We start from the raw sequence: 26,132 nt of genomic DNA on the forward strand, positions 1-26,132 counted from the left end.
TGATTAATTCTGTCATAGCCCTGTGAGAAACTACGCCCAGCGCAAAGCACTAATTATGGGCCCTGCCTGGCTGAGAGAAAAGGGGGCAAAACTCTCAACAAAGGCTCATCTCATATCTCAAGACAATGAGGAGCGAAAAGAATAGGAGAAAGGAGAAGTTAATGAGCTGCGTCACCTGGCATCAGTCGATGCAGGGACAAGGTCTGGCTGCGGTGTGTGTCTGCTGTTTGCGTACATGTGTGAGAGAGTATAAAACATTTTATGTTGTTATGTCTACATGTGGTTTCATTGGTTCATCCCTGTGGGTCCTTTTTCTTCCCACTGCCTCCTCGCAGCTAGAAACCAGCCCTGGTTTGAATCCAGGCTGTCCAGCACCATGGATCGCATGTTCTTCCCATGCTTACAGTGCCTCCTGTTCTCTCCTGCAGTACAATGACATGCAGTTAGGTTAATTAGTGGTTCGTCATGTGTAGCTGTGAATGGTGGTACACTCAATGACAACTTCATTAAGTAGTAACTTGTGCAACCCAAAACAGCAGCTGTGCTATGAATTCCACTTTTACAAGGTCAGAATTTCTTTCCTTTGTAACAGTTACAACAACAAAAAACAGTTGTATACTTGTAAAAGTAGAATCTGTAACAGAACTACTGTATTTCATTGCATTAGATGTACAGGTGTACCTAATAAAGGGGCCAGTGAGTGGATGTCTCCATACGTCAACCCTAAGGATAAACTCACAACCTTTAAAATAACAGGATAAAGAATCTAGATAATAGACAGGTAAGAAGACTAAAACCTTGTTTACAAATGCTAAAGATTTCTTTCTCTGTGACTCTGTGAGTTTTCATCTTACTTCTACCTCCTCTAAAACCACTAAACTGACTAGTTCAGCAGGTGTGTATTTATGATAAATCATCAGCTTCAACTGAAATATCATTAGTGCATTGAGAATTTCTGGTGAAAACAAACCAAAAATAATGTTACACCTGGATTTTATATTTTTCTTCCATAAAGCTGAGGAATTTCTAAAAGAACAGCCAAAGTTAAAGAAGTAGAAGCTAAATGTCCTGACCCTTACTCCGTGGTATGAGTATGAGATGTCTTTTAAATGTTTGGCCAGTTTGTAATGCAAAATAGTTTTTGAAATCATAAGACCGAACTAAAATTGCTTCTCTGAGAACCACAAAAGGCTGTGGAGTAATTTTTAGGACAAATAAACTCACCTCCACCCTCCATGTGTAAAATTAAAGGTACAATTGTGACTCCATTAGTACGTAAGAGTCACCAAAACATTCAAGATCAGAAGCTGCCATTACTCTGACCGATTGGTTCCCATAACTAACCCCGAATCATGTTTTCCATTGCTGTCATTTGAATAGGTAAAAACAGACAAATGCTCATTTACTGCAAGTCAAACGTTTTGTAGGTGTGAATACATTTTATCATTTGGATATAAACTTAGTTTATGGATTAACTACTGGGTGCAAATGATTTTTAGCTAGAGTTAGAAACATACAAAATAAGACTGAGCTTTAGTTCTGACCCTCATTCACAACACGCTGGCCGCATGTTGTTATAAGACGAACACAGAAGAGGTCTGGCTTTCCAGAAACTGCATGTACAGTAAGCACATTTGTAATCCTGTAAAAACACAACTCAGCCGTGTGTTCAAAAATACTTTGTAGAATCAGAGTGTTTTCCCTTTGGATCCAGAGTCATGAAGGGCGACCAGTCGACTGTGGTTTAGTGTTTAGCATGAGTTGGATGGGCGGTAGCAGCAGTCCTGTTTTGACAGTAAATGACAAGTCGTGAAGCTACAGTTATTGACACGAGGTATAACGTAGCGTGAACTCTGTTTTGTTTGGCGTTGGCCATTTGTTTTTCACTGACCTTGAGGGACAATTTCAGTAATATTCAGAGAAACAAAACGTGTTTCATGTCTCAAACTAAACAAATTTCTGTTGACACCGCTAATTGTTAAGTGTGTGGTTGCTGATCTCAAGGCCAAAGAACCACTTTTGGTTGTTCCACTAGAATCTGTGTAACTTATACAGAACCACAAAGTGTTGCTCTGCATTGACACTGCTCTCTGGTCATACTGTATCCATTGTGCACAGTTTCAGTGAGCTGAGATTTTCTAATAATAGAATATAAACTACTTGGTAAGTGGGACATTTAAAGATTCCACCTCCTTTGAAAAGGGGTTGGATTTTGCAAAAGGGAATTCTATGTTTCATTTTGAAGTTATTGGTCCAGTTCCAAGACCATCTAGCCTCCAATGATCAAAGGCTGAGTCTGAGAAAAGCCTGGCGGGAGGCTTATGCAAAAATGTCGTCTCCTTATTGCGAATCGGCCAACACGCTGGAAACCATCGGCGCTTGTTTAAATGTCAATATAGCCAGACGCAGTTCGGCTGTGCTTGGTCAAGTTTGAAGTATGTGGATGGGAAAGAAAGAAAAGCTTCTTGCTCTCATAAATAGAAATTGGAAAGTTTCAAAAGTTGCATTGATTGTAGTCCTTAAGAACAAATATCTGTAGACAGTGAAACAAAATCCGACTATTTTTGTTGTGTCATCATTCTTAAACAGAGGAGATAATAAGCAGTTGAAAGAGATGAAGGCAAGATGAGCCTTTTCTTGTTGCTCCCCCCTCCACCAGACAAGCACCGATCCATTATGTTAATAGTGAATCACTGGGTCACGCATCAAGCACTATGTTTCCACCTTTAAAAGCAGGCCAGACGCCCAAAAGCCTTTGACAGAAAGGGGGACTTCTGGATCTGTTGGAGGTAACAACCAGAGTGGAGTAAAGATGGGGAGGGGGGGCCTGATAGCATCGGTAGGAATTTAAACAAAACTATTTTTTTCTCTCTCAAAGCCGCCATCTTTCAGTCTGACGGTTACTGTAAACATCATTCCAGCACACAGCATTATAAGACATGCTACTCAACATTCCTGTAGCGCTTTTAAAATATAGTATGTTTACTGGTCTGCAGAATAGATCATTTACATCAAAGTATGTTGTGTTTTAAGTGCTCAAAGGTTAGTAAAAACACATCTCTGATGATGTCCTTCGCTCTCAACCAGTAACAGGATTTAATTTCTTGTGTTCGATGCTACCCACACAGCTGTGATTGGACAATAAAACCAGTTTTATGTATGAAGTCAAGTTTCTGAAACTACAAATGCAGGAAATGCTTAGAATTATGCCATTCTCTTTAAAATAGCACCAACTGTGAAGTCTCCCCGCTCTTCACGACGATATAAAAGCCTTCAGAGATGTTGCAATATGCTTTTGTCAATTTAAAAGCGACTGACCTTAAAAGCAGTCCTCACGCTTTGGGTTTGTATATAAAAATACATACCTTGGCAGTATGCAGAGAAGGGAATGTACTCTATGTCCAACTAATCGCTACCTGCAGCATTTCTCTTTTAGGCAGTATCATATTCAACATTCACATCATCAAATTCCAGTCCTCACCAGTACATGGAGGCACTTTAACTTTCCCCACAGAGCAATAAAGACATAAAATTGCAATTTTTTAAAATATATTCCTCATTTTATTAACAGAGGCCAAATAAAACTCATCACATTTTATTTACAAAGGGAGGCAATAAATATCTTAATAATAGTCATAAAATTATTTTGCTTACATTTTTTAAAAAAAATCATAAATGTGTCATGTTGTTAGTAGCAACTCATACAAAAACCTGCTGTCAGACAGGTGAATACATACTAATGGAGAAAAGAGGCTGGAGTTTGTTGTCAGTGAGAGAAGGAACGTCAGGAGAAAAGAGTTTTTTCTTAAGGATTCAGACACAAACTCTCCCACATTTCGTTGAAAGTGTTCCCTGAATCCAGGTCAAGCTGGTCGTCTGGGTTTCTGAGGAGAAGTCTTAGTTGTCATGTAGATTTATGAAGCGACCAGGGCCGAAGGAGATACAGTGTTCCTGTCTGTGAACCACTGATCTCACAAACAACCACAGGGCCCAGTTCAAGCTCAGCATCAACTGAAAGGTTCTTGAGATTAACTGCACACAGTCATAAGTAAAGATAAACGAAAAAGAACAAGGAGGTAGAGGAAGTCTTCATCCCCAAAATATTAGCTTGCTCACACCTAAAGAATCAAGGCTGTTCTGGAGCAACTGTAACACTGTGATGAAGAGGTGTTAGAAAGCGAGTCTGAGGAGAGACGAAAGGATTAACATCCGTCTCCCGAGTGTGATGAAGCTGGAAGACTCTGTGGAATTATGAATCACATCAGCTGTTATTTTTTAGTTTGTATTGTTTTTCTGTGTGTTTAAACAAGACTAAAGCCGCGGCTGGTGCCCGACTAGTCAAAGCATGTTGTGTTTTAGCTGAATCACATGCTGCATGGAAACGTCAAGGGAATCACACACGGCACTCAGAGGGTTCAGCGCATTCCAGGAGCCACAAGTGAAGCTGAGGTTGAGAGACGTATGGAAAAAAAAAAGAAGAAGAGAAAGAGAGAGACCTGTAAAATATTGCACTCAAAGCTACACAGTGATCTTGGCAGCACAGTGTCACCTGCAACTGCCACCTCTCCCCGTTTCATCTCCATGGTGTCTGATTCCAGTGGAAAGTATGGGATCCGCGTTGTCTGGGGCAACACAAACAAAAACCAACAGGTATTCCAATAAATCTCTAGTTGGCTGATTTTTATAACATCGTGGCAGGTCCTGCTTCGGCCCCCATTGCCAAAAAGACAGTCCGCCATCAGCTTGAAGCTCAAACGTAGCTGAGAACGACAGCGACAGGAATTCTCTCAGAGGTCCTTTAGTTTATCCAGTATAAATAACATGACAGACACGGAAGCACAATGACATCAACCCAGAAGAATCCGAGAGTTGGGAAATATTCAGTCATCCTGAAATACAAAAATAGAACATCTTTGACTTTTTTTGTTCTTTTTGTACGTCTGTCTTTTACAGAAGTGAAGTCTGTCAGGTGATTCTTTTAAGACAAGAAGCTTGAGATTTTAAAGTTTTTATTTTCCACAAGGAAAATTAGTGCTGTCCAATGTGTCCCATCAGTTCTTCTTGGGGTTGGGTTTTAATCGCCGAGCCCTTCGTGTCCGCTTAGTCACTGTAGTGAACCGAAACTCCTCCAGTGGGTCTACCCTGCCCATTGGCTGCCGCTTCATGAAGTGGACTTCCTGTTGCCTCTGTGTGGTCCGCGAGCCTTTCTTGGGCTGCCCTGTCCGGTTGAAACCAAGGTACCATCCTTTGTACTTGGCTGACACGAGAGCTGTGTAGTTGTTCTCTAGGAATTCCTCGATAAAAACACACTCCTGCTTCCTTCCATCAGGCTGAAAAACGAAAAGAAAAGAAGTATTTTTATTATTATGACCATTGCAGCATGGCCTCTCAGATTCTGGCTTTTTTCCATTACAGCTGTGTCGTCTGACTCACAATGATTTGCTGGTTACTTATTGAAAACATCATTTTGCTTCACTGTAATTATGAGGTAAATATTTTTCATTTTCACAAGTCATAAAACTAAAAAGGTTCACTAACAGATATATTTAGTCTTTGAAAAACTGTATTTTGTGTGCTTTACAGTTTGGCATTTTGAGCAATACACTCATTAGATAAGTTCTACATGAGTCCCATATCTTCAGGCTAAATATGTTTTAGCATAACGACTGTGGAAAGAACCACCCCGGCTCATTCCACACGTAACAAATCTGTCTGCGTCAATACAAAAACAATACATTGTGCTTTCTACAGAGTGCCGAACTCGTCTGGGTAAGAACGATGGACTTCTTACAGTAGCCACTAGTTGCCTGCTTCTATTGTTAACAACCCTCTCCTACTGCATAGCTTTGTAACCAATGGGCAAATAGAATAACGTTATTAACAGCAAATGTTTGTTTTTGATCGATGGTGGATTTTAAAACGGATCCCACAGCAACATTGTTGTTTGACAGCTGCACATGCAGGTCAGAGGGTTCAACATGTGTCAAAGGACACTTTAACATGTGACAAGGAGGTTTGTGGATAACGCACTCTCCTGACTGAGCCACAGACACCCCGAGCTTTAAGTGCTAATGGAAAACCCATACATGTTATATATTCATGTTGTGCAATGGAAAACCATGGATGTCATGGAAATGTAGAACACGAGGAAACAGCTCAATGAGAGAGAGACACAGGGAAACTTTCAATATCAATAAATCAATCATTTTGCTGCCATTTTTAAAAAATAATGCTACATTGGTATAAGGTGGGAAATGAAAAAAATATTTCTAACCAGGCCCCTGCAACATATGCAAAATGTACGTTTCTAACAGATGACCACGATGAGAGAGGGAAAACGTGTGTGAATTACTGCAGCCCCATTGATGCTGACAGCATGAGTTATTAATGCAACAGAATCACACGTGGGACTCCACAGTATACATTTTCAAATATTAACTTCTTTTCCATATCAAAGCACTCGTCCACAGAGTCACATGCAATCATCTCGCGCTTGTGGCCACCTGGTGTGACTAAGTGATATAATTGCAATGGCATTCCTCCTAAGTGACCATTAGTCTCTCAATGCATTGTGGTGATTGCAGTCTGTAATTGACTGATCGAGTGTCAAAGGAGTAGGCTGATTACGTAATGGAAGAATGGCTGTGAGTTATCAAAGGGGTTTTGTTAGGGTGTACAAAAACAGCAGGAGAAAGCAGATCTGTGGTTGTGTTCAATTCAACCTGGATTAAGAGCTCAGTTTAAAATAATCATTTTGATATTCAATTAAATATTTATTTTAAAAATATCCAGTTTTTATCAGAGGATCAGTTACTTTTTATGATATTCCCAATATGAGAAAACAAAAAGTACTCACCCTTCCGACTACTTTGCCCTTCTTATTCATGCAAATGTAATGTTCGCTCTCTTTTCCTTTTATTCGAACGTGGCTCCCGAAGGTCTCTGTCTCAACAACAAGAAGAGCTGGAAGAGAAAGGAAGAGCAGACTCTGTTAAGGACACGCATACTGCAAATACTATCACTCACATAAATAGAGTTTAAGGATTCCCATACATTTACACAAGGTTTAGTTGACATCAGTCCTGTAGAGGAACCCAGCAAAGTGAAGTATTAACAACCAAAGGGTGAGAAATCTTTCTAAAGCACTTAGAGAAAACGTAGATATTTAGCTGAAAATGTGCATTAATGAAAGTGTTATTATGATTATTAAGTTGATGCTTCATGAATAAATTCTCATTTGTCATCAGATGTGTCCCCACAACATAGACATCTCAGAATGTTGTATAACTACGGTGTCTTTTAACAAAAACTGTTGAATTATGGGTTTCCAGAGCAAATAATTTGAGCCTTTTTAAAAGGTCACTTAAATGTCCTTTGTGTAAATCCATACAGTATATGCACAAAAACAACAATGCCCCCCGTCACTTCATCCTGACACAGCAGTAATCCACTCTAAAGATGCATCCCAGCTCTTTTATTTTTCGACCCCTCACCCCCTTCTCCCTCCCCTCCCATGCCAAATGTTAACCCCTGCGAGGTCACCTTTGTCTCTGTTCGCCCCTCTACCAGCATAGAGATCTGCCAAACATTTGTGGAACGGTTATGTGCCCCTCAGGATTAGGTTTCAAGTTCCCTTTAGTCTGTGCTCACTCAATCAAAAAGTTAAGATGATCCACTTGTTTAACACACAGGGCCATTCAGTAGCGCTCAAGGGAGCAGAGGAAGAATAGGCGAAGGGGGCGGGATGGGCTCGGGGGCAAAAGTAATTCTCCTCCTCTCCCCACCCTAAAATCCAACCTTGGGAGGAAAGTGGGAAGTAGGAAACCTGTCTTAAAGGTGAAATTGGGGGTAAGGTACAAGTTATTTCTTCTCTTGTTTCGAGAGATTTCTGTTTTCATGAGCTAAAAAAACACAGTTCCTGAGTTGGTTTTAAGTTTGGGAAGATCAGACTCGAGTCCTCGAGAGGGAAACAAATCCAACAAGACTGCTTTTCACATGAAGTGAATGATGTTTTAAAAGATACTTCTCCTCTCCAAGTCAAATCAGGAGTCCTTTGACAACACTTTGGCCTTCTCCCTGTGAGCCGGTTTTCATGTAGACCCAAAAATTCAACCTCAGGTATGAAGCCTCGACCCAGAGCTGATAAAACAATATTTCCCTCCTTACAGTAAGTTCTCCTTTGTATGTGGCCCCATCAAAACATTGTCTTTATTCTACTGATGTAACCTTGATGGTGTGATCTTTAAAAAAGTGAAGTGTCTCACAGCTGCAAGCTCCGGCAAACTTAATTAAATGCTTGAGTCACAGCTTCAGTGAAATACGCACACCGAGGCAAATCACGCTGACATCAATACTGATAACACGTGGAATTTACTTTACTGTATTTTGAGTGTAAACACTTTATTGATTTAATCCACAACCTTAAATTCAGTAAATGTATGCACAGTTATCTCCTGGAGTCTTATGAGTGCTTAGACGCTTCCCTGTGGTGATGATAAAATAATGTGACCAACCTCAGATCATAGAATATTTGACTGAATGCTTATTGTACCACTTAAATCTTCTCTTGAGCCTTACTGTGAGCTATGAGCCATGTTTTTCTTGTGCAATATGAGCAATTGGGGACCACAGACATTCATTGACCCCAGTGTGGGGTCAACAGTCAAAGACATTGTTTTAATGCTTTTATCAGTTTAAAAGCCTTTGCTATGACAAACCATGTGCTCTGAGTGGCCAACAGGCATGAGTTATGAAGGATTGTTCTGGAGAAGGCTTGTTCTAGTCTCTTAAAATAATGAATATGTTACGCTAATACCTAGGAAGAATTAGTATGCAGCCTACTTTAGCTGCACAGATACGGACTTGAAGTGATTTATTTCTTGTGGCCCTGTGTTACGAGGCTACAGTGACTGAGAGAGGATTAGACCAAGGAGAGTACCTTCCTGAGCATTATTAGTGAGTGCAAAGGAGTTCACAGGTGCCAGGTACTGCAGCTGGATGGGGAGGAGGAGGAGGAGGAGACGGGCGGAGGGCAGAATTGGCAAGGCCTCATGGGAAAAATTGGATCTGCTTCCACTCAAGCTCTAACAAGCAGTGAGGAAACTTCGCCTCGGCGCATCTGTGACTGAACACACTCACTCAGAGGCATTCAAGACCAGCAATTTTAGAGCCGTGAGTCAGCTGTTATGAGCAAAATATCTGCAGGAAAGCAAAACACACACACACACACACACACACAAGTGCTTTTGCCTCATGTTTGTGCCGCTGCATCAAAGAGTGCTTCGGTGACCAATTTAATCATCTACCATATTTATTATGTGGTGAACAAATGCACACAGACAGTTAATGGTATATTAAAAGTTGACAGAAGCTTTACAGTAAATATTTGCTTTTGTCACCTTTTAAACTTAATGCCTAACATTTTAAAATCAGCATGAAGTCATTTTACCCTGTTCAGCTAGAGCAGCATCACTGCACAGTGGTTAGTTTCAGGTTTTTCTCTTAACCTTTCCAGCATGGACATCTATATTTTTGTGCTTTTAGTCTTAGGAGGCACTAAAGTCCAGTAATGCCACATGATTGCATGGCCCTCGAAACTCATAACCAAAAACTTCAAAATCAGCAGAACAGAATATTTTGGAAAAATGCAAACCAGGGAGCACTGTAAGGCACTCGAGCAAAACATTACACTACTGCCCAATAAATCTATGCAGATTTAAATAAACTTGCTCTGGATACCCAAATGCTGCGATAAACACCCACTGCAGGGTGTCAGCAATTTCAACATGTTTTCATCCACTCCAACCAGTAGTTGGTGGCTTCCAAAGGTCATGATCCACTCGTGCCCGAGCCAAATAAAGAGCATTGAAAACCCACTTCCAAACTGTGAACATGAGGAGTGAGAATCAACCTCAAGAAGCACCAAAGCTCATCTGGTAGGTTGTGGCGACTTCACAGACTAGCTAAAGTGTCAGGTGAGATGCACAGGAGTTCTCCCATACCATACTTGCCCCCATCATCTCCATTGGCGTTGATTTTCTTCCCCAGAATTTGGACGTGCTTCCCTGTGGTTCTGCTGTACAGCTGGTAGATCCGGACCTGCTTCCGACTCAGGTCGTCTGGGTTCCTTGTATGGTTTTCAATGTAAAACCTGAAATCAGCAGAGCTCTGCTGGGATTCCTGCATGGAGGTGTGAGACAGTAGGAAACACAAGAGAGAGAGACACACACAAATGGAGAAACAGAAAGAAGGAGAGAAAGACAGTGATAGATTGTCAAAATACAGGTGTTGATAGTAATCTGTGCTGTTGCTTTTATGGGCCCGGTGTCAAAAAATGCGCTTTAGGGGCTAAAAACTGACACTAGAGCCTGGAAATGGTAACATTTTAATGTTTCTTTCTTCACTCGCATGCAGCACATTTTATATGCATTGCATTTACAAGCTGCTAACTATCCTACAAGACGTGTTAATGAAGTCGGTGTTTGAATAAAAATCCCACAGAACAAGTGCAAAGTCAATAGTGCAGCCTTTGTTGCTTTGTGTTGAGACAGCAGTGTACTATGTGCCTCTGGCGATATTGAGAAACCTGTACTTCATTTCCACAAGCAAGCAAGCCACTAGCAATTATACACCTGAAGCATCCAGACCTGTTGCACTATCATCAAACAAATATCTGCCTGCAGGCAAAGTAGGGTCCATAAATTAGGAAAGGCAGCAGTCGGAAGACTTAGATGGCAAGAGGCACCTTGAACCACAAAAACACTCTCGTAGAAGGAATTTTTAATCAAATTGAACAAATCTGCCTCTTGGGATTCACGATCCATGATGTTTACAAGTCACCTAAGACCTGACATAAAAACAGGAAATCGTGAACATCACGGGGAAGACTCGGAGGAAACGTATACTTTCAGAAACTCTGGAATCTTAGTTCACGCCAACATCCCATTTCCCCAGCTGTATGGTGTGGTAATTGCACAGTAATGGCCTTTTATGTGGCTGTTCTCAGGTGGCTAATTATATACACATTACATACCCCGAGTCCTTGTTTTTCTAACTTCAGTAAATTAATGACATATAGCAAACATGATGGGAAATTGTGACCACAGAAGAACAAATCCTTAAACGTGGAAAGAAAAAAAAAAAAAACAACTACTGCAAATCTGAAGGTAAATCCAGCTGAGGCTACCAAGATGGCTCCTCTGAACCAGGTGTCATGCAAGTTGTGTCTGAGAGATTTTTATGAACCTTTAAATGTCAAGTAGATTGTGAGATGCCGCATTAGGCAGCACTTCTCAGTCTCTGAAGTAGGAGGGACTTATTATGACGTATTTCATCCAGAAATGTGGACCTTGGAGAATCCAGCCCCTGAACTGGAAAATGGCTTCTGTATCTTGACATTTTTGAAACACACCCGTAATGTTACTTTTGGCACCAGACAGTGTAGAAAATTACATAAAGTCTACGTATTAAAATGGATAAGCTAGTGATGCAACAAGTGTGTGTGTCATTACTATTGACTTTAAGGCATCACAGCCCGTTGAGAACTTAGAGATGAGAATGACTTTCCTACCTGCTTTTTATTGGGGAATTAGTTGTTTCGTTGGCCTGATCTGTTGGAAGTAGCAGAGTACGTGTTGCTCTGATAATATTTTCTGTTTAGTATCATGGCTCAGAGTCCTCTCCACAATTCCTAGCTCAACCTTTTTAAACTTAAACTTAAACAAAAGATGTTCAGGTTCCTGCATTAGACATCAGAAAACTGATAACCGCACACAAAGGTTTGTCATTTTCTACACAGACTGGAGCACTGAGCTGTCGACCCTGCACTTAGTGGACAACCTGCTCTAGTCTGTGACCCACGGCTGCACAAAGCTTCCAGTAATAATCACATATAAATTATTAAATGTTATTATAAAATAACTAACTAATAATTATAAAATTATGATCTATTTCTATGAAAATTAAAAGCATGCTCAATAAGCTATGTTATAAGGAGTAGCTATTTTACTTTTGACACCAACATGGCGTTCACATTTGATGTAGATGCTCCCAAGGGAAGATATTACATTTTGAAAATCAAAGTTGAGCAAACAAAAGCGTCACCTACAGGATTCATCCAAGGAACAAGACGTCATCAAAGTGTCTGACTGACAAGTGACCTCTGCACTGCAAAAAATACTAACACTGTGTGTCTAAGGTGTTAGACAGCTTACCACTAAATATATACTGATGTGAAATTGAGCATTTCCTCTCTCGTAGACAAATATGTGAAGAAAACGATGCATCCGTTCGAAAAGTCAAACATTAGCATCATCATGTTGTCAGCTCTCTCTTAAAATGAACCTAAAAGCTGACGAGCAAACACACAACAGAACAAGGCCTAACTGGGCTGCTGAGGGATTTATCCCAAATCTCCCCATCTCTAAACAAACAGATAGGTGTGTTGCATTTTGCGTCGAGGGAAAGACAAGCCTAAGCACATGGCTGAGGTGAACGCTCACGACAACAGTTTTTTTTTTTATCAGTCTGTCTCCTTTCCTCAAAGACACAGCGTGAAAACAGATGTAGCTGTAACTTCAAAAGTCTGGTGCTCATCTTCAACAAGCAAACTTCATCTAAGATACTGCACACCTTTCTATCTGCTTGATACATGCAGACAGGGTCAGCCACACTCACATGCTCATTGACTCGTGTTGGCGGTGCATTCAAAGTTAACTTCCAACTGCGGTTACTTCTTTTGTTTTTCCTCATAAAATCCCAACCACAGCATGACATGTAAGCGCCGTTAGCTGTACATACTAATGCTGCAGAGTGGGAGGATGACATGAAGGCACAACCTGACAAGAGGATAAAGGGCTGTTCCTGCAGCCACATCCATTTCCTTTGTTTGCTTGGTTTAATAAATGCTTTCATTTGTAATCTGTGCTTTTAAAAGCACAACCGACATGAAAGTCATATATTAAAATAACCAAAAACAGGACATGTGCTCACATTCTGCACAAACTGAGGAGTGGTCAGTCGACACTGTGTCAGCTCGGCTGGAATAATCACTGCACATTGATTCACATATTACATTATCCACACTGCATCTTTTTCTTAGATTGTCTGTCTCTAGGAGATTTCATAAAAATCCTGTAACAGAAAATGTGCTTATAAACAGACATCTACAGACTATTTTGACTGGGGCAGAGTGACCCCAGCTCCACTAAATGAAAGGACTATTTGAATTGTGCAGCCACTAAATGTCACCTCTCCATCTTTGAACGAGCCTGTGCTGTTCGACAAAATAATGATAAAAACTTTTTCATTTCATTTCATTATCTGACCAAATTATTAGGAACACCTGTTCAATGTATTCCAATGCAATACAGCAGCTTTGACTCGATTGGAGTCATTCTATCCCGAGAAATGAATTTCAGACAACAGTCCGTGCAGGATTAGGATCGAACACGTCATACCAATAAAGTGATCAGATAGCTTTATGAGTGGAGGAGCGTGCCCTCTGCGTCTTGTCTGAACCACAGCGCGCTTTCAATTAGGTAAGTGGATGCCTGCAAATCATTACTGTTCAAAGTGAGACGCAACTAATAAAAAGTGAGGCTACAAGCGCCAAACGAGCCCATCTGTTCAAAGAGCAACTTTTAACCCCGGGGATCAAAATTATTACACAATTCTGTTGTAAAATGCCGCCGCTGCTACCAACAGCTTTTCATTTTTGCCAAACTGATAGTGTTAATTAGAAATAATAGTAGATCTGACACACTTCAGAATTGTTTAATATATTTTTTATCACTGCGTCTTTCGTTATTAGTGATTTATTTTTTATCTCACTTCAATAATTACAGATTTCTGAAATGGTGTCAGAATAATGCTGCTGTGAAATTATTTCTGGCAACTCTAGTGCGCGTTATATTGGATTTTGGTCACTTTTTCATTAAATGTCACTCTTATATTCCTGTGATCTTCTGTATCTTCACTAAATTAAAAATATTGTATTTTGTTATTTCCATTTTTGTGATATTATTTTGGGAACATCCTTCGACGATCATGGACGTCGCTGTTATTACTCTTCGGGAGCCTAATTAGTATTTGTTTTTATATAGATTTAATTGAAACACGTGGTTTAACAGACTCCGAAAATCATTATGAGCATTATTCACATTAAAAAGCTGCACAGTGACATGCAAGCACATACACAAACAAAACCAAAAAGAGCTGAACGAGGGAGTAAACATACCTGTAGCTGGAAATAGAGTACCAGAAAATGTAAACACCTAAGTGGAGAGAGAAGGAGAGAAAAGGGAGGAGGGGAGTGAATCACACAGGGAATTACAAACGCAGCCTACCTGAATGACAGCAAGCCCCAAATATGAAGCTTTTAGCGACTTCTATTGGTAAGAATGCATGATTTTATGTGCAAAAAGCAAACGGAGATGTGGAACACTTACAGGTATATGAACCTCGAAGGCAGCAGAGACATCTTGACTTGCAGAAATACACCTGAAATACACCTGCTTCCACAGATTTAGAGCCCCAGGAAAGGTTGGCGAAATCGCCCCCCTCTCTCTCGTCTTCGCTCCGCTGCGCGTCCTTTACGCACACAACTGCGGCTGTAAGTAGGAGACTGAATCCCAGTATAAAGATCGATCACTAGAGAGCAACAGCAGAGTCACGGAGTGCAACATTAGGTGCTTCCTTGTTGGGGGAATTATCCAGAAGACTGTTGGCTTTTCTCACATCAGTCTCCTTCGCTCCCCGAAATCTCCGTAAATCGATGCCAAGCGTGGAAAGAGCTCAAAATTCGACCTCTCCAAAAAAAAAACCCTCGTTTCAAAAATATCCTTCGAGCTTTGCGCACCTACAGCCTTTAACCAAGATCTCCCACAACCCGAATCCTGCTGTTCCAGAGATCACAAACTCCTTAAGTCCGTCCGTACCTGCGGGGGATTTCTACACCTTGCATGGGTCATTTTATTCTACCAAGTGCTGCGGAGGAAAAAGTCAAAGCGCTGGATAATAACACGCCCTTCCACCAAAAAGAAGCCGCTAAAACTAGGGAAACAAACTTATCCAAGCATTTAAAAAGTTATGTTTTAGTGTGGAAATCGCAGCGACAGCAGCGAATCCCTGGAGAGGTTTTGGGGCTGATGATGGCGCAGTAGTGCCTGTCAGTGGTGTTTGTGCGTCTGCGGCTTGAGATTTGGGCACAGTGAGGCTTTTTTGTTGTTGGTGGGTGGAAACATGTCAGCGGTTTGCACCTGATAGGGTAATCTTGGAAAGACCATCAGCTTGCAGAGGGCTTTTTTCCTCTCGGTGGGCAAAGCAAAGCGCTGTGCGCAAGAGATTTGAACAAGAATGTTTAGTGTTTTCTTTTTTTCTTGTTTTATTGGATTTGTTTTTTAATATGGAAGTAAGTTTGAGAAATTATCTAATTGGTACTGAGATATAAGCAAAGACAACCTCATTTATACCGTGTGAGCTCATTTGGAGGCAAGAGATGATATGAAAATAACAAATGCATTTACTTCTGAACAATTCAGTTTGACGTCGGTGTTTATTAATGTTATTGTTATATATATTTTTTATTATTATACCACTGTTCCCGTCAAACAGCTAGAGTTCAACTGCTTCTCCCTCAGTGTTTGTGCTTTTCAAGGTGCTGCTGGTTTGTGGATTGGCCCCTCTTCTTCCAGACACTATTCAAATGCAGGTTGTTGTCGAGCTCGATTTTTTTTTTCAATAATGTGCTATAACTGAGTCCGCATTTAAATGAAAGAGAGGTGTGAATGTGTTTACAAGCGCTTCAAAGATGCCAGTAGTAAAGTGAGCCCGCATCCCTGCTGCCATAAAAAAAAAAAAAGAAAACCTTTGTCGTTCGCCTTTTATCGTCCCATTAGAAGTGGATCCTCGGCATTCCTGTCCCATTCATACTCACAACGACTCTAAACGATTATATACATAACTTCCCACGTTAAGGATTTCAAAGGGGTTCCTGTAGTGAGGTTTGCGGGAAATTAAGTGTTTCACTAAGAGCTCCAGCTGCTGATCAACATCAGGCCAAAATACATCAAAATAAACAAAGATGAATTCAATTGTCAGGTCAAAAACAATTAGTGGTTTTAATTTAAGACTATATCAAAGACTTACATTGAATCACAAAGTCTTTATCTATCCTGAGTTTAAATGTGGATAAAGTGGGTTCATGTGGGTTTACCCAGTGATTCATGGCTGTCTGCCTAACAAGAAGGCTTGATCCTGTCAACCACAGTGCACTTTAATAATCTCTGTAACACAACTGATGTATAATGTCATTTAAAGCATGACTAATTTGGCCTTGTCTGCCTCAGGGAGGGAAATCACAGCAAAATGGAGCAAACTGTAATTATCCACACAAAGATAATTTGATGATTTCTTTACAAATACAAGGCTTTGAGGCGATTTGATCAAATAGGGCTTACGTTAGCTGCTGCTCTCTACTGAGAAAAGGTTTCGCTGGAAGTCCAAAGTAAAAGCACCTGACAACTGATTTAAAGAGGGAAACGTGATAAACAGCAATTACCAGACTGATTGTGATAGAGCCAGCATTGTGGAGTCACTCATCACCTCTTAAGCACATGTTTGTGACAAACTTCTCGGAGCATGACTGTAAATCTACAACTGAGAAAAGAGAGAGCAGCAGCAGGCTTGGATGTGGCCACCTGTGAGTCAGGAGGAGGAAGAAATGGATTTCTGCCTATGGCAGATGGGAAGACTCCCGTTATTCAAGGGGGCTTTTATCATTTATCAATTATAAGGTATAGGGAATCGTTGACTATACCAATCGGCTTGACTGCCAGTAACTTTTGCAGCAACCAATCAGATGTCAGATATATTTAAATTCATGTTTATCTGTCATAACATTATAAACAATTTGCATAATACATTTTATGTGGTGTAAAAATCAAACCTCAAGCAACATTCTGCATTCTGCATAGCAAAGTGCTGCAACAAGTGAGCAAGTATTAATTTTTGCAACTATGTTATAGCTCCTACAAATTGACTCCTGAATGTATTTGAAAAAGCTGCAGGAATCAATCGAGTGCAGGCTGCTGCTGCTTGGCAGGCCAAATGAGTGAGCTTTATGAATGGGTAGAACTGTGTCAGACTAGTTTTTGAGGCTCAGGGGGTGTGGGTGGAGGGCTTCGGGGGAAGGGGGGGGGGGGCAACCACTCAAGAGTTGGGATAAGGTTACCCACAGAGATTAGCTGACAAGAGTGAGGGAGTGAGAAAAACAAGCAAGCAAGTTAAAGGTCTTAGTTTACCTGGCTTACTGCGTTGGCAGCCAATGAAAGTGCTTTCAAACCCCAGATTCAAATGGCGCTGGAAATGATTCTCTGCAGCCAAATTTGCTAATTCTACTTCAATTTGGATGAAAACAAACTCAGCTTTCAAGTCAAGAGCTGCAGAGTGGTGAATTATGTTATAGTACTAGACTCCTTTTCAGCCTTTGAATTTGAACCTTGCCGCATCAGTGCAGCTATGCATGTCTGTCCGCAGCGACGGGACTGTGGGAATGTCACTGAGGACATCTCATTGAAGCTAAAGGAGGAGGCATCTGAAGGCGGGCGAACGCTCTGTGGTTCAAAGGGCCCTAGCAGGCATTTAAGGCTTGACAAAAGAACTTGGCAGATCAGTAAGTGAAGCCCAATGTACTACATTAGTGTCAGGACCCCCTCTGCGTCCCTCCCACTTTGCACTTTCATCTCTGACACGGACATATTGACTTAAAGGAAAGGAGGGGTGCCAGAGCTGTGAGGGAGGGGTGGGTAGTTGTGGTGTGCGTTGGGGGGGTGCATGTGTCCCATTCAGTTCCCAAGGTGAGGCGATTGATGCCGAGGGGTGACCACTGACTCATATAAGCCACCCAGAAGCATTTTTTTAAATACTAGTCACAGGCCGACAAGTGTGTGAGACCTAAACGGGACGGCCCTCTTCCTCTCATCTCGCTGAAATCAGCCTCACCCCATTAGTATATGCTGACCCCACCACCACCTCTTCAAACATACATTCACATCCCTTTTCACACCAGCAACCATGCACTTCTGTGAGCTACCGATGGTCCAACGGTTATCTGGGGTTCAGGTCGTAATGGGGTCGCGACACCTTGACATTGTGGCAGGTGACAGAGAGAGGAGCCAGAGGAGGGAGGGTGCAGCTAACTAGCTACCTCAGAAATCTTTCAAGTATAACCTGAAGAAGAGGGAGGAGGCAAAAAAGGGGGAAACGTTTTAGTAATTTGTTGCCCGTCACACATTGTTTGCATGGAGTCATTAAGGGACATTTAGGTTTTGCCTGGAAGGGAAGAGGAGAGAGGATTTGGGTGCTGGTGCTCTTAGGGGAAGAGGCCATGGGAGTGAAGAGTGAAAATTAAAGCGTTGCTCTTCAACAAATCATCTCTGAGCACCATAGTGCGTGCAGAACATATTAGTGTTCCTGCTTGACATTAATGATGATTTGCTCCATCACAGTTCAACAGAGAGTCTAGAATTGTCCAAAACATAAAAAGCAGGGTCTCTCTTGTTGCTAGTTACTAACACACGCAATAACTTTATGTGACTACATACATTTTGAAGACATCACTAAACTATTCTTGCTTGGATGACTTCTTTGGCCCTTGCTCAGCTCACAGAAACTGCCAAAATGTGTCACAGCGCTACAACTAAATAACAATCAGCCGACAGACCCCTTATGCTCAAAGATTTTGGCCCATGTCTGACAGATAAATGTCTACTCCCTTGGACAAGCAGAAGCAATCAGCACAACTTGTGTCTGTTCTCAGACTATTGCAGAACAATATGAGTGTCTTAATGACATAATAAGCCTTAAGAGCTGGGTGGACTGGTGGTGAAAGTTTGGAAAGTAAAATGATGTAAGTGTTTTTTTGTCAGGTCTTTAATTTTTTTTTCCCTGAATTGAATATCCCCAAAACCGTTTTCTTGGATGGCCGTAACTAATCGTTTGGTTGTTTGTAATGTGGCGTTAAATAGCTGACCAGAAAGTTTGACTCATTCACAAAAACAGTGTGATTAATTGACAGGTATTAAAAGACACTAGCTACCCTGCTGTATTAAAGCATATCTTCAACTCTTGGTGGACGGAAGTTCATAAATGTCATTTTGACTTAAATGCCCAACGTAAGCTATAAGTCGGCTAGAAAACAGCTTTGAAAAGGTGATACCTTAGAAACAAAAGGTTGCTGAAGCCCACCAAGCGCGTGACCCGGACTCACCCACATTTGGTGAGGACTTTGATTTTAAGTCATTAGCTTTGTGTTAGGGGTGAGATGTACTAAGTGAGTGTTCAAAGCTGAAAGCTGTCAGGCTCATGTTTATCTGATTACTGTGCTGTCTTAAAAGCACTTCCTCAGGTGCAACCGGACTGTTGTCCGTGTTGCACTAACTCATCACCTTAGTTTCCTCTTGTGGAACTAGAATCAGGAACTTTCTTATAAAAGCCATGTAGTTTTAAAAATGGTTGTTGAACATACATAATTCTGTGTAACAACTGCAGTCACTAGAAAGCAATAATAGCATTCCCCTTTATAGGTTAATTTAAAATCACTAGACATTTTAAAATTACCTTTTTTATGCATATATTTAAGGTCAGATTGTAAAAGTGTTGTGTTTCTAACACTGAACTCTAAGTGTAGGTTTTTATATTACTGACCAAAAAGAAAATTTGGAACGAACTACGACAAATGACAAAAGGGACAAAGAAGAAAGGTCCAGTTTTCAAGGGTAGTTAGAATAGTTACAGGGCAATTTCTAATTTGAATGATGTCAAAATAAATTTTTATTAATGGGACAAATTCATGCCATGACACTAATGCACTATGTGATGGCATACATACTACTGTCCATCTTTTATTTAAGACTTAGGTGTGCACCTGGGTTCAACACAACTAACATTTAGGGGGGGAAATAATTGTATTATATACCTTTAATGCACTTTGCATCAGGGCGGCAGAGAAATTACCATGATCCATAGCTATGGTAGATGCCTTTACAATTCCTGTTTAACAATAAGTTGCACTGAACTGCAGCAGCTGCCTACTAGACCTCTTTTCCCAGTCACGAAAGATCCCACAGCAGTTGGAGTGGAGTCCCTCCTTGAGCTGTCTCAGTTCTGGTAAGCTAGCCTGAACCTGCAGTTCCACTCATCCTAATCGCTGAGCCCAATCCATCCCCCTGTCTAGCACCTCTTCAGAGGCCGCTCACCCCTTTGTTCTGACAATACACAAACGACCATTCAAATGGAGGGACTCTGTAATCAGTGAAATACTAGCCTCTGGGCTTTGTAGAATAGAAAAAAGGGAGAGAGAGCAACATAGAAAGAAAAGAGAGAGAAAATCCATCCATGACCAATCAACTCTAACTACCTGTCTGGCTTTCTGGCTGCAGATGTTTTTTAGAAAAGGGGAAAAATGTGCCCGTTCCAGATGTAAGATGTACAAAAGGAAGGCAGGCTGGTACCTCCACCCACCGAAGAAAAGGTTGGATCATTCCACACCCATCCAGCTTTGATATGGCTAATGCTGCTTTTGCTATTGCTAATGCAATTTCCTTCCAAGAAATATGTGATGCATTGAGTCACAGAATTTATGCGGTAAAAAAGACACAATAAAATTTGATTAATGCAGTCTCATTGTCAAAGCATGCTGGAATCTTACTGCGTCGTTTTAAGCTGAGCCTCACCTGGAAATATTTCTGGATAATTTATGTTGTGAAAAATTATGTTTAAATACGGTGTTAAGTTTATAAAATCATGTCTGTTTTTATTGCAGTGTCGCCTGAGTGTGTGTAGATTATGGCCATTCAGTATTGGATTTAGGCCTTACCCCATGCATACCAATATTTCCCTGGATTATCTTAGTCTTTTAATTATATCATGTACTGATGAAGAAATCCCCAACTTTATGTCATGAAACCTTATTCCTAAGTTGTTCAACTATTTGCCCACACAGTCTCTGAGGGTGTGATGAACCTCCTCCCAGCCTTAAGGCCAATTCATACTTTTTGCTTCTGCATGTCTGTATTTATAATGTAAATGTCATCACAACTCCAGTATGTGCGGGTCAGGACGACTTCTCTACGGACATACAGCATACAACAGACATGACAGCATTAGTGAACCAACTGGGCATGTGCCAGAAAAGTAAACCTGCTACTTGTTTCATACATCAAAGATAAAGTTTATTTTAACAGTCTAGACACTGCTCTTGTGAAGCAGTTACGCATGCTGTTGTATTTCTTTCACTTCTTCACATTGTTCAGTCAAAAAGTAAAGTAAAAGAAGGCTCTGTCTCTCTAGTGATACAGTCCAGAGTTGCTATTATCTTATTCCAGATCAGAGACAATATACTGTATCTATTCAACTATAAGAAATATTGAGCGATTCTTATATCAATATCAACTAGAATTACCACGCTGCAGTTAGATGCCTCTGCACGTCTGTCTGCAAATGACAATTTGTGCCAAATTTGAAGAAATTCCCTCAAGACTTTCCTGAAACATCACATTCACAACAAGAATTGTACGAACATGAGATGACGGTGACCTTGACCTTTGAGCACCAAAAACCAATCAGTTCATCATTGGCTCCAACTGGACAGTTGTGCCAAGAAATAAGTGAACATGCTAGATGTTTGCTAATCAAGCTGTCATACAGTGCTGATGCACTCTCCCTGACCTGTCAAAGAACATGGAAGAAACATTACACTCAGTTCATAGTGATTCATTTTCATTCATGGTATTAAATGTACTTAACAGAGTAAAGACATATGCTAGTTGTCTTTCTGTAACTGGTCGCCCAGTGCTACCCCAGTAAGTGCATTGCAGGTCATGAAATGTATGAACTGAATCCAAATAATCAATCCAAATAAGTACAGGATGTTTTGAATTGTTGGTTTAAAGTCATCCCTCCTCCACAATCTTGTGAAGAGGAGGGATTTTGAATCATAATCGCTGGAAGCTTTGCAGTTTCACCCACCTGAAAAGATGCATGATTAGATGAATATGCATTTTGAGGTTTAGAGGATGCATTTCTGCATTTCTAACACGTAGTAATCAATTAATTGCAGTAAAAGAATATGACTATGTTGATACTACCTTCCTTTCTATTCTCTGTCTTGTGACTAACCGGGCAATGAAAACAAGGAAAACACCAATCATCATGGTTATCACATTAAAATTGTTGTTAAAACATTGCAGGGAAGCTTGAGAAGATGTCAAGTGAGACAACATGCAAGGTGCATAATGGCCTGAAAGAGCTTGAGGGCTAAAGTCATTACAGATATCAGGTTTTTGAAGTTTGGGGACTGACAAATTACCTTCTGAACTACAATGGAGTGAGTGAGGCATGTCTGTCTATCTAGTGAAAGTGCTGCCTGAGGCTCTTGTTGGATTGATTTTGGACAGATGTGTGAAACATAAATGTCTGATCCGTCACGTGAACCTGTGGATGACGTGATATACTGAAGTTAAATTTGAACTTGAAGGGGCAATAAAGCATGGTCATATTTGATAAAGGTACCAGAACTAGACATTTACAGATTTAGAATCACTCTGACAAAAGCTGCGATCTGCTACTCAAATGAGGACTAATCTTCAGTCTAGAAGTTGATATGCTTTATCAGAGCTTAACAAAACATAGCAAAAGTGTGCAAACCCAGAGAAGTTAATAATTTCTTCCACCTCTACCTCTTCCAGAAAGACATTCTATTTAGGTTAAGGAGTTCTTATATTACTCTAACGACACTAACCTTATCAGCAAGCAAGGTTAGTAGTTGGCTGAGAACAACCCTCCTCCTAATCCTGAATCATCTTTAACTTCTATCAGACAGCGGGTCTTTCTTCAAAGTCTTCCCAACTTTCTCACTTCTATCCCCAAACCCTTTACTTCCATGGTACTCTGTACTTACTTACAGACTTGGCGGCATCATTTCACTCTTTCTTCTTTGTACAATCTTCTGGACAGAATTCTGATTAGCCAGCTCTCCAATAGAGGGTTTAGAAATTGGCCCTTCTGGATTTTATATCCCCAAACTCCCCCAGGATGAGGTGAAGACCTTGTAAACACGGCCCTTAACCACACATAGAGCCTGTTGCATAGAGACTGTCGTTCTCCAGAGAAAACTTCACCATAGCAGCGTTGAACAAGGACCTCATGACTTCCACATGCACTCATTGCACCTCAACCTGCATGAGTCCAGAAGAGGAGAGAAGCTAGTCCCCAAACCAGGAGTTCGGTTTTCTGGCTGATAGTTCTGCTCCATCTCTTTGGCTTTCTCACTACTTTCAGGTGGAGTTTTAGATGCTTATGTGACTAAATTGATTAACTTCTAGTTATTTAAACCAAGCTTTATCTGGATCCTCAGCTGCTTAGAGTCACAGATCAGCTTAATAATGGTACTCATAAAATTGGACAGTTGTTTATTCATATGATTTCAAATTTGTATCTTCAACTCCTTGGGTGAGTTACTGTTACTCTAGTTTACCCAGTTCAACCTCTACTTCTCAGGTAAACTTATTTTCACATAGCTGTCTCAGGTATTTAGTCAAATGGAAACTTACAGATGAAAGTTGCTTTTATAAAGTCAGGTATAATCTCAGAGAGATGAATATGTAAGAGATAAGACCACAGAACAAAGTCTACGAGAGCTCTCAAACTCCCCTGGATCCGAGTGGAGAAACACTCAGAAGCCTCTCCTCTGTGTTAGGGGAAAAAAGAGTTTGTGGGCAGAGGAATGCAGCTCACATCTTTGCCATAGCAGCCGTAGAGGTAATGCACTCGCGTGTTGGCGCTTGTCGAGCTGAGTGCACCTCCCTCTTCTGTATTAATAACCGCATGTCCTATTGCTGTACCAACTGGGCTGTTTTACTGGGCCAAGGTTTTCTTACGGGAACATCGATGATGAACTCCCCACCTCTTCCTCTAATTTACACGATTACTTCCCCTGATGTCTGTTTCACTGAAGTGTTCTCAATCCCCGAAGGAACACCTCTTGCACACCTCCACCCTGTCACCCCCCACATATGCCAAGAGAAGACTTCAGCACACACACAAAAAAACCTGTCAAAAAACATTGTACAACAGAGTGAAAGGAGCTCACTTCTCACTGAGAAGATGACTTTGACTGGAACAGTTAAAAATAGCTCTCTTTAGTATTCACAGAATTCATGATAATATGATAATGCCACTGAGTTCATGAATCCTGACAGGGAAAGAGCTGAAGAGAAAAATGTTTACATAAGCGCATCATCGATGACAATTGCCTTATACATAGAAGGAATTGTTATTAGGATACAGTCAACTGTCAAAATCGTGCCGTGAAGAGAAAATCACTGGTGATGACAATGATGGCTTCCTTTCTGTCTAATATAAACATACCAGCATGATCACTTTTTCCCCTCAGGGCAAAGTCATTGTTCCATTTTGAAAGCTTTCTGTGAATGCTTGAAATGTTCCCTTGATATTTTTTCCCTCTGCTCGTTTATTTGCTTGTATCCAGGTGATGTGCCAACCTGTCACATCAAGCACAGACGGCCTCATTTCCTCAGAGCAAAGGTCAAAACAATCGTCATGGGAGGGATGGGTGTGTGTGTGTGTTTGGTGAGCCTGACAGACCACACTAAGTAGTTTTTGACGTGCTAAGTACACCTACCCCAGGAAACAGATATTGTTAACAACATGCTCACTCGAACATGCCTGTGACAGAGTTTATAACTTCATGACAGAAACGAGAGATCCTTGATTTTTAATACTACATTTTATCAAAGCACCAGCTACGGCTACATCGAAAGGGATCTAACCCCTTCAACAGAGACCATTTTCGGCCATTTGTGTATTAAATTAAGTTGATCTGGTTCGTTAGTGGGCACGAGGAGCCTAAACACACAGAACAGTAACATTTCTCCATCTGTCCAAAGCACATCACACATCCCGTAAAGGGTAATGCAGTGCGGAGATAGTTTTTTTCACTGCCACTTGAGGCCGCCAAAGTGCAAATTTGACAACGCAGCTTTAAAAAGAATGTTTCTTTTTCCACACATCAGCATGTCCCAGACAGAAGGACAAATACTGTGGCACTTTCCTGCACTGTCCATCCTAATAACACTACATATCACCAGTACTGACCATGTCTTAACCACAGAATTAATCTACAGCATTAGCACATGTTAGACGGCTGTTGTGAAGTGACTTTTCTAAACTAAATGCACAGATGTGTTTAAGTTTGTAAGAAAAAAGTTGGGCGGAAATGCACATGCCTGCAGAGACATGACCTTGCATTTCTTTCCACCAGAGAGGGAGTATGAAAATATTGTTCTAAATTAGATGTCCTGCAGGTAAGCCCCTAGAAAGACAATTTGACTGACACTACATGACTTCACTGGACTCACTAACGTTTGCAGACCTTTTGTTGCAGTGCCTCTAAACCTCACTAAAAGTTCAAGTTCACACTAGAAAAAAAAAAACGTTTCAAAGGAAACACTATGTTAACAAAAAAGCCCCGTAATTACAGTAGTTGTGCTTGCCATCACTGCTTTTAGCTATCAAAACTGGAGTTGCAGAAATACAGACTGAGACGCTGTGAATAGAGTGATATAGTCAGTCTGACAGTAATGTTAGCATTCCCTAAAGGCAGTTTAAAGAACAGTGTAGGATGAGGTTGCATAATCTGTGCCTCAGATTCATGGAAAAGAGCGCCTGGTGTTTGAGAAAGCTATGCTGACACTTCCAAGACGTCTAAAGAGAAGTATGCGAAGTAATGCTCTTGGCAGCAAGGCGGGTGATTGTATCAAATAGAAATTTGTAGCTTAATTGATACTAGTTGCTACAAGCCATACTAACAAAGAAGGTGATGAAGCTGTGACAACACATGTCAGAATTTTAATGTGGATTTAAAAGATTGTTTCTTCAGGCATATCTCAACAGATTTTCAAGAAATCTGATTTTTGACCTAGATCCAATCTGCTGTGACATTTTGAAATAAATGTCAACATTTTGTGCTTCAGCCTTCAAATGAGCTTAAAGCTGCAAGAAGTAATATTCTAGACTAGATTCAGGACAGAACGTTTTCTAGTTCATTTCATTTA

At 40.8% G+C, this 26,132-nt stretch overlaps 1 protein-coding gene across 1 annotated transcript; it reads right to left on the reverse strand.

Annotated features, from left to right (window-relative positions):
• Positions 1–3,584: 3,584 nt before the first annotated feature.
• fgf24 (fibroblast growth factor 24) lies at positions 3,585–15,178 on the reverse strand. Its single transcript, XM_026357058.1, has 5 exons — positions 14,448–15,178; positions 14,237–14,273; positions 10,002–10,179; positions 6,857–6,963; positions 3,585–5,330 (listed from the first exon to the last, which is right to left on the reverse strand). The coding sequence occupies exons 1-5, from the start codon at positions 14,477–14,479 to the stop codon at positions 5,052–5,054; spliced, it is 633 nt and encodes a 210-aa protein (XP_026212843.1). The 5' UTR covers positions 14,480–15,178; the 3' UTR covers positions 3,585–5,051.
• Between the last annotated feature and the right edge of the window lie 10,954 nt (positions 15,179–26,132).

This window comes from Anabas testudineus, chromosome 10 (assembly GCF_900324465.2).
Source record: "Anabas testudineus chromosome 10, fAnaTes1.2, whole genome shotgun sequence".
In the NCBI taxonomy this organism is placed as follows: domain Eukaryota; kingdom Metazoa; phylum Chordata; class Actinopteri; order Anabantiformes; family Anabantidae; genus Anabas; species Anabas testudineus.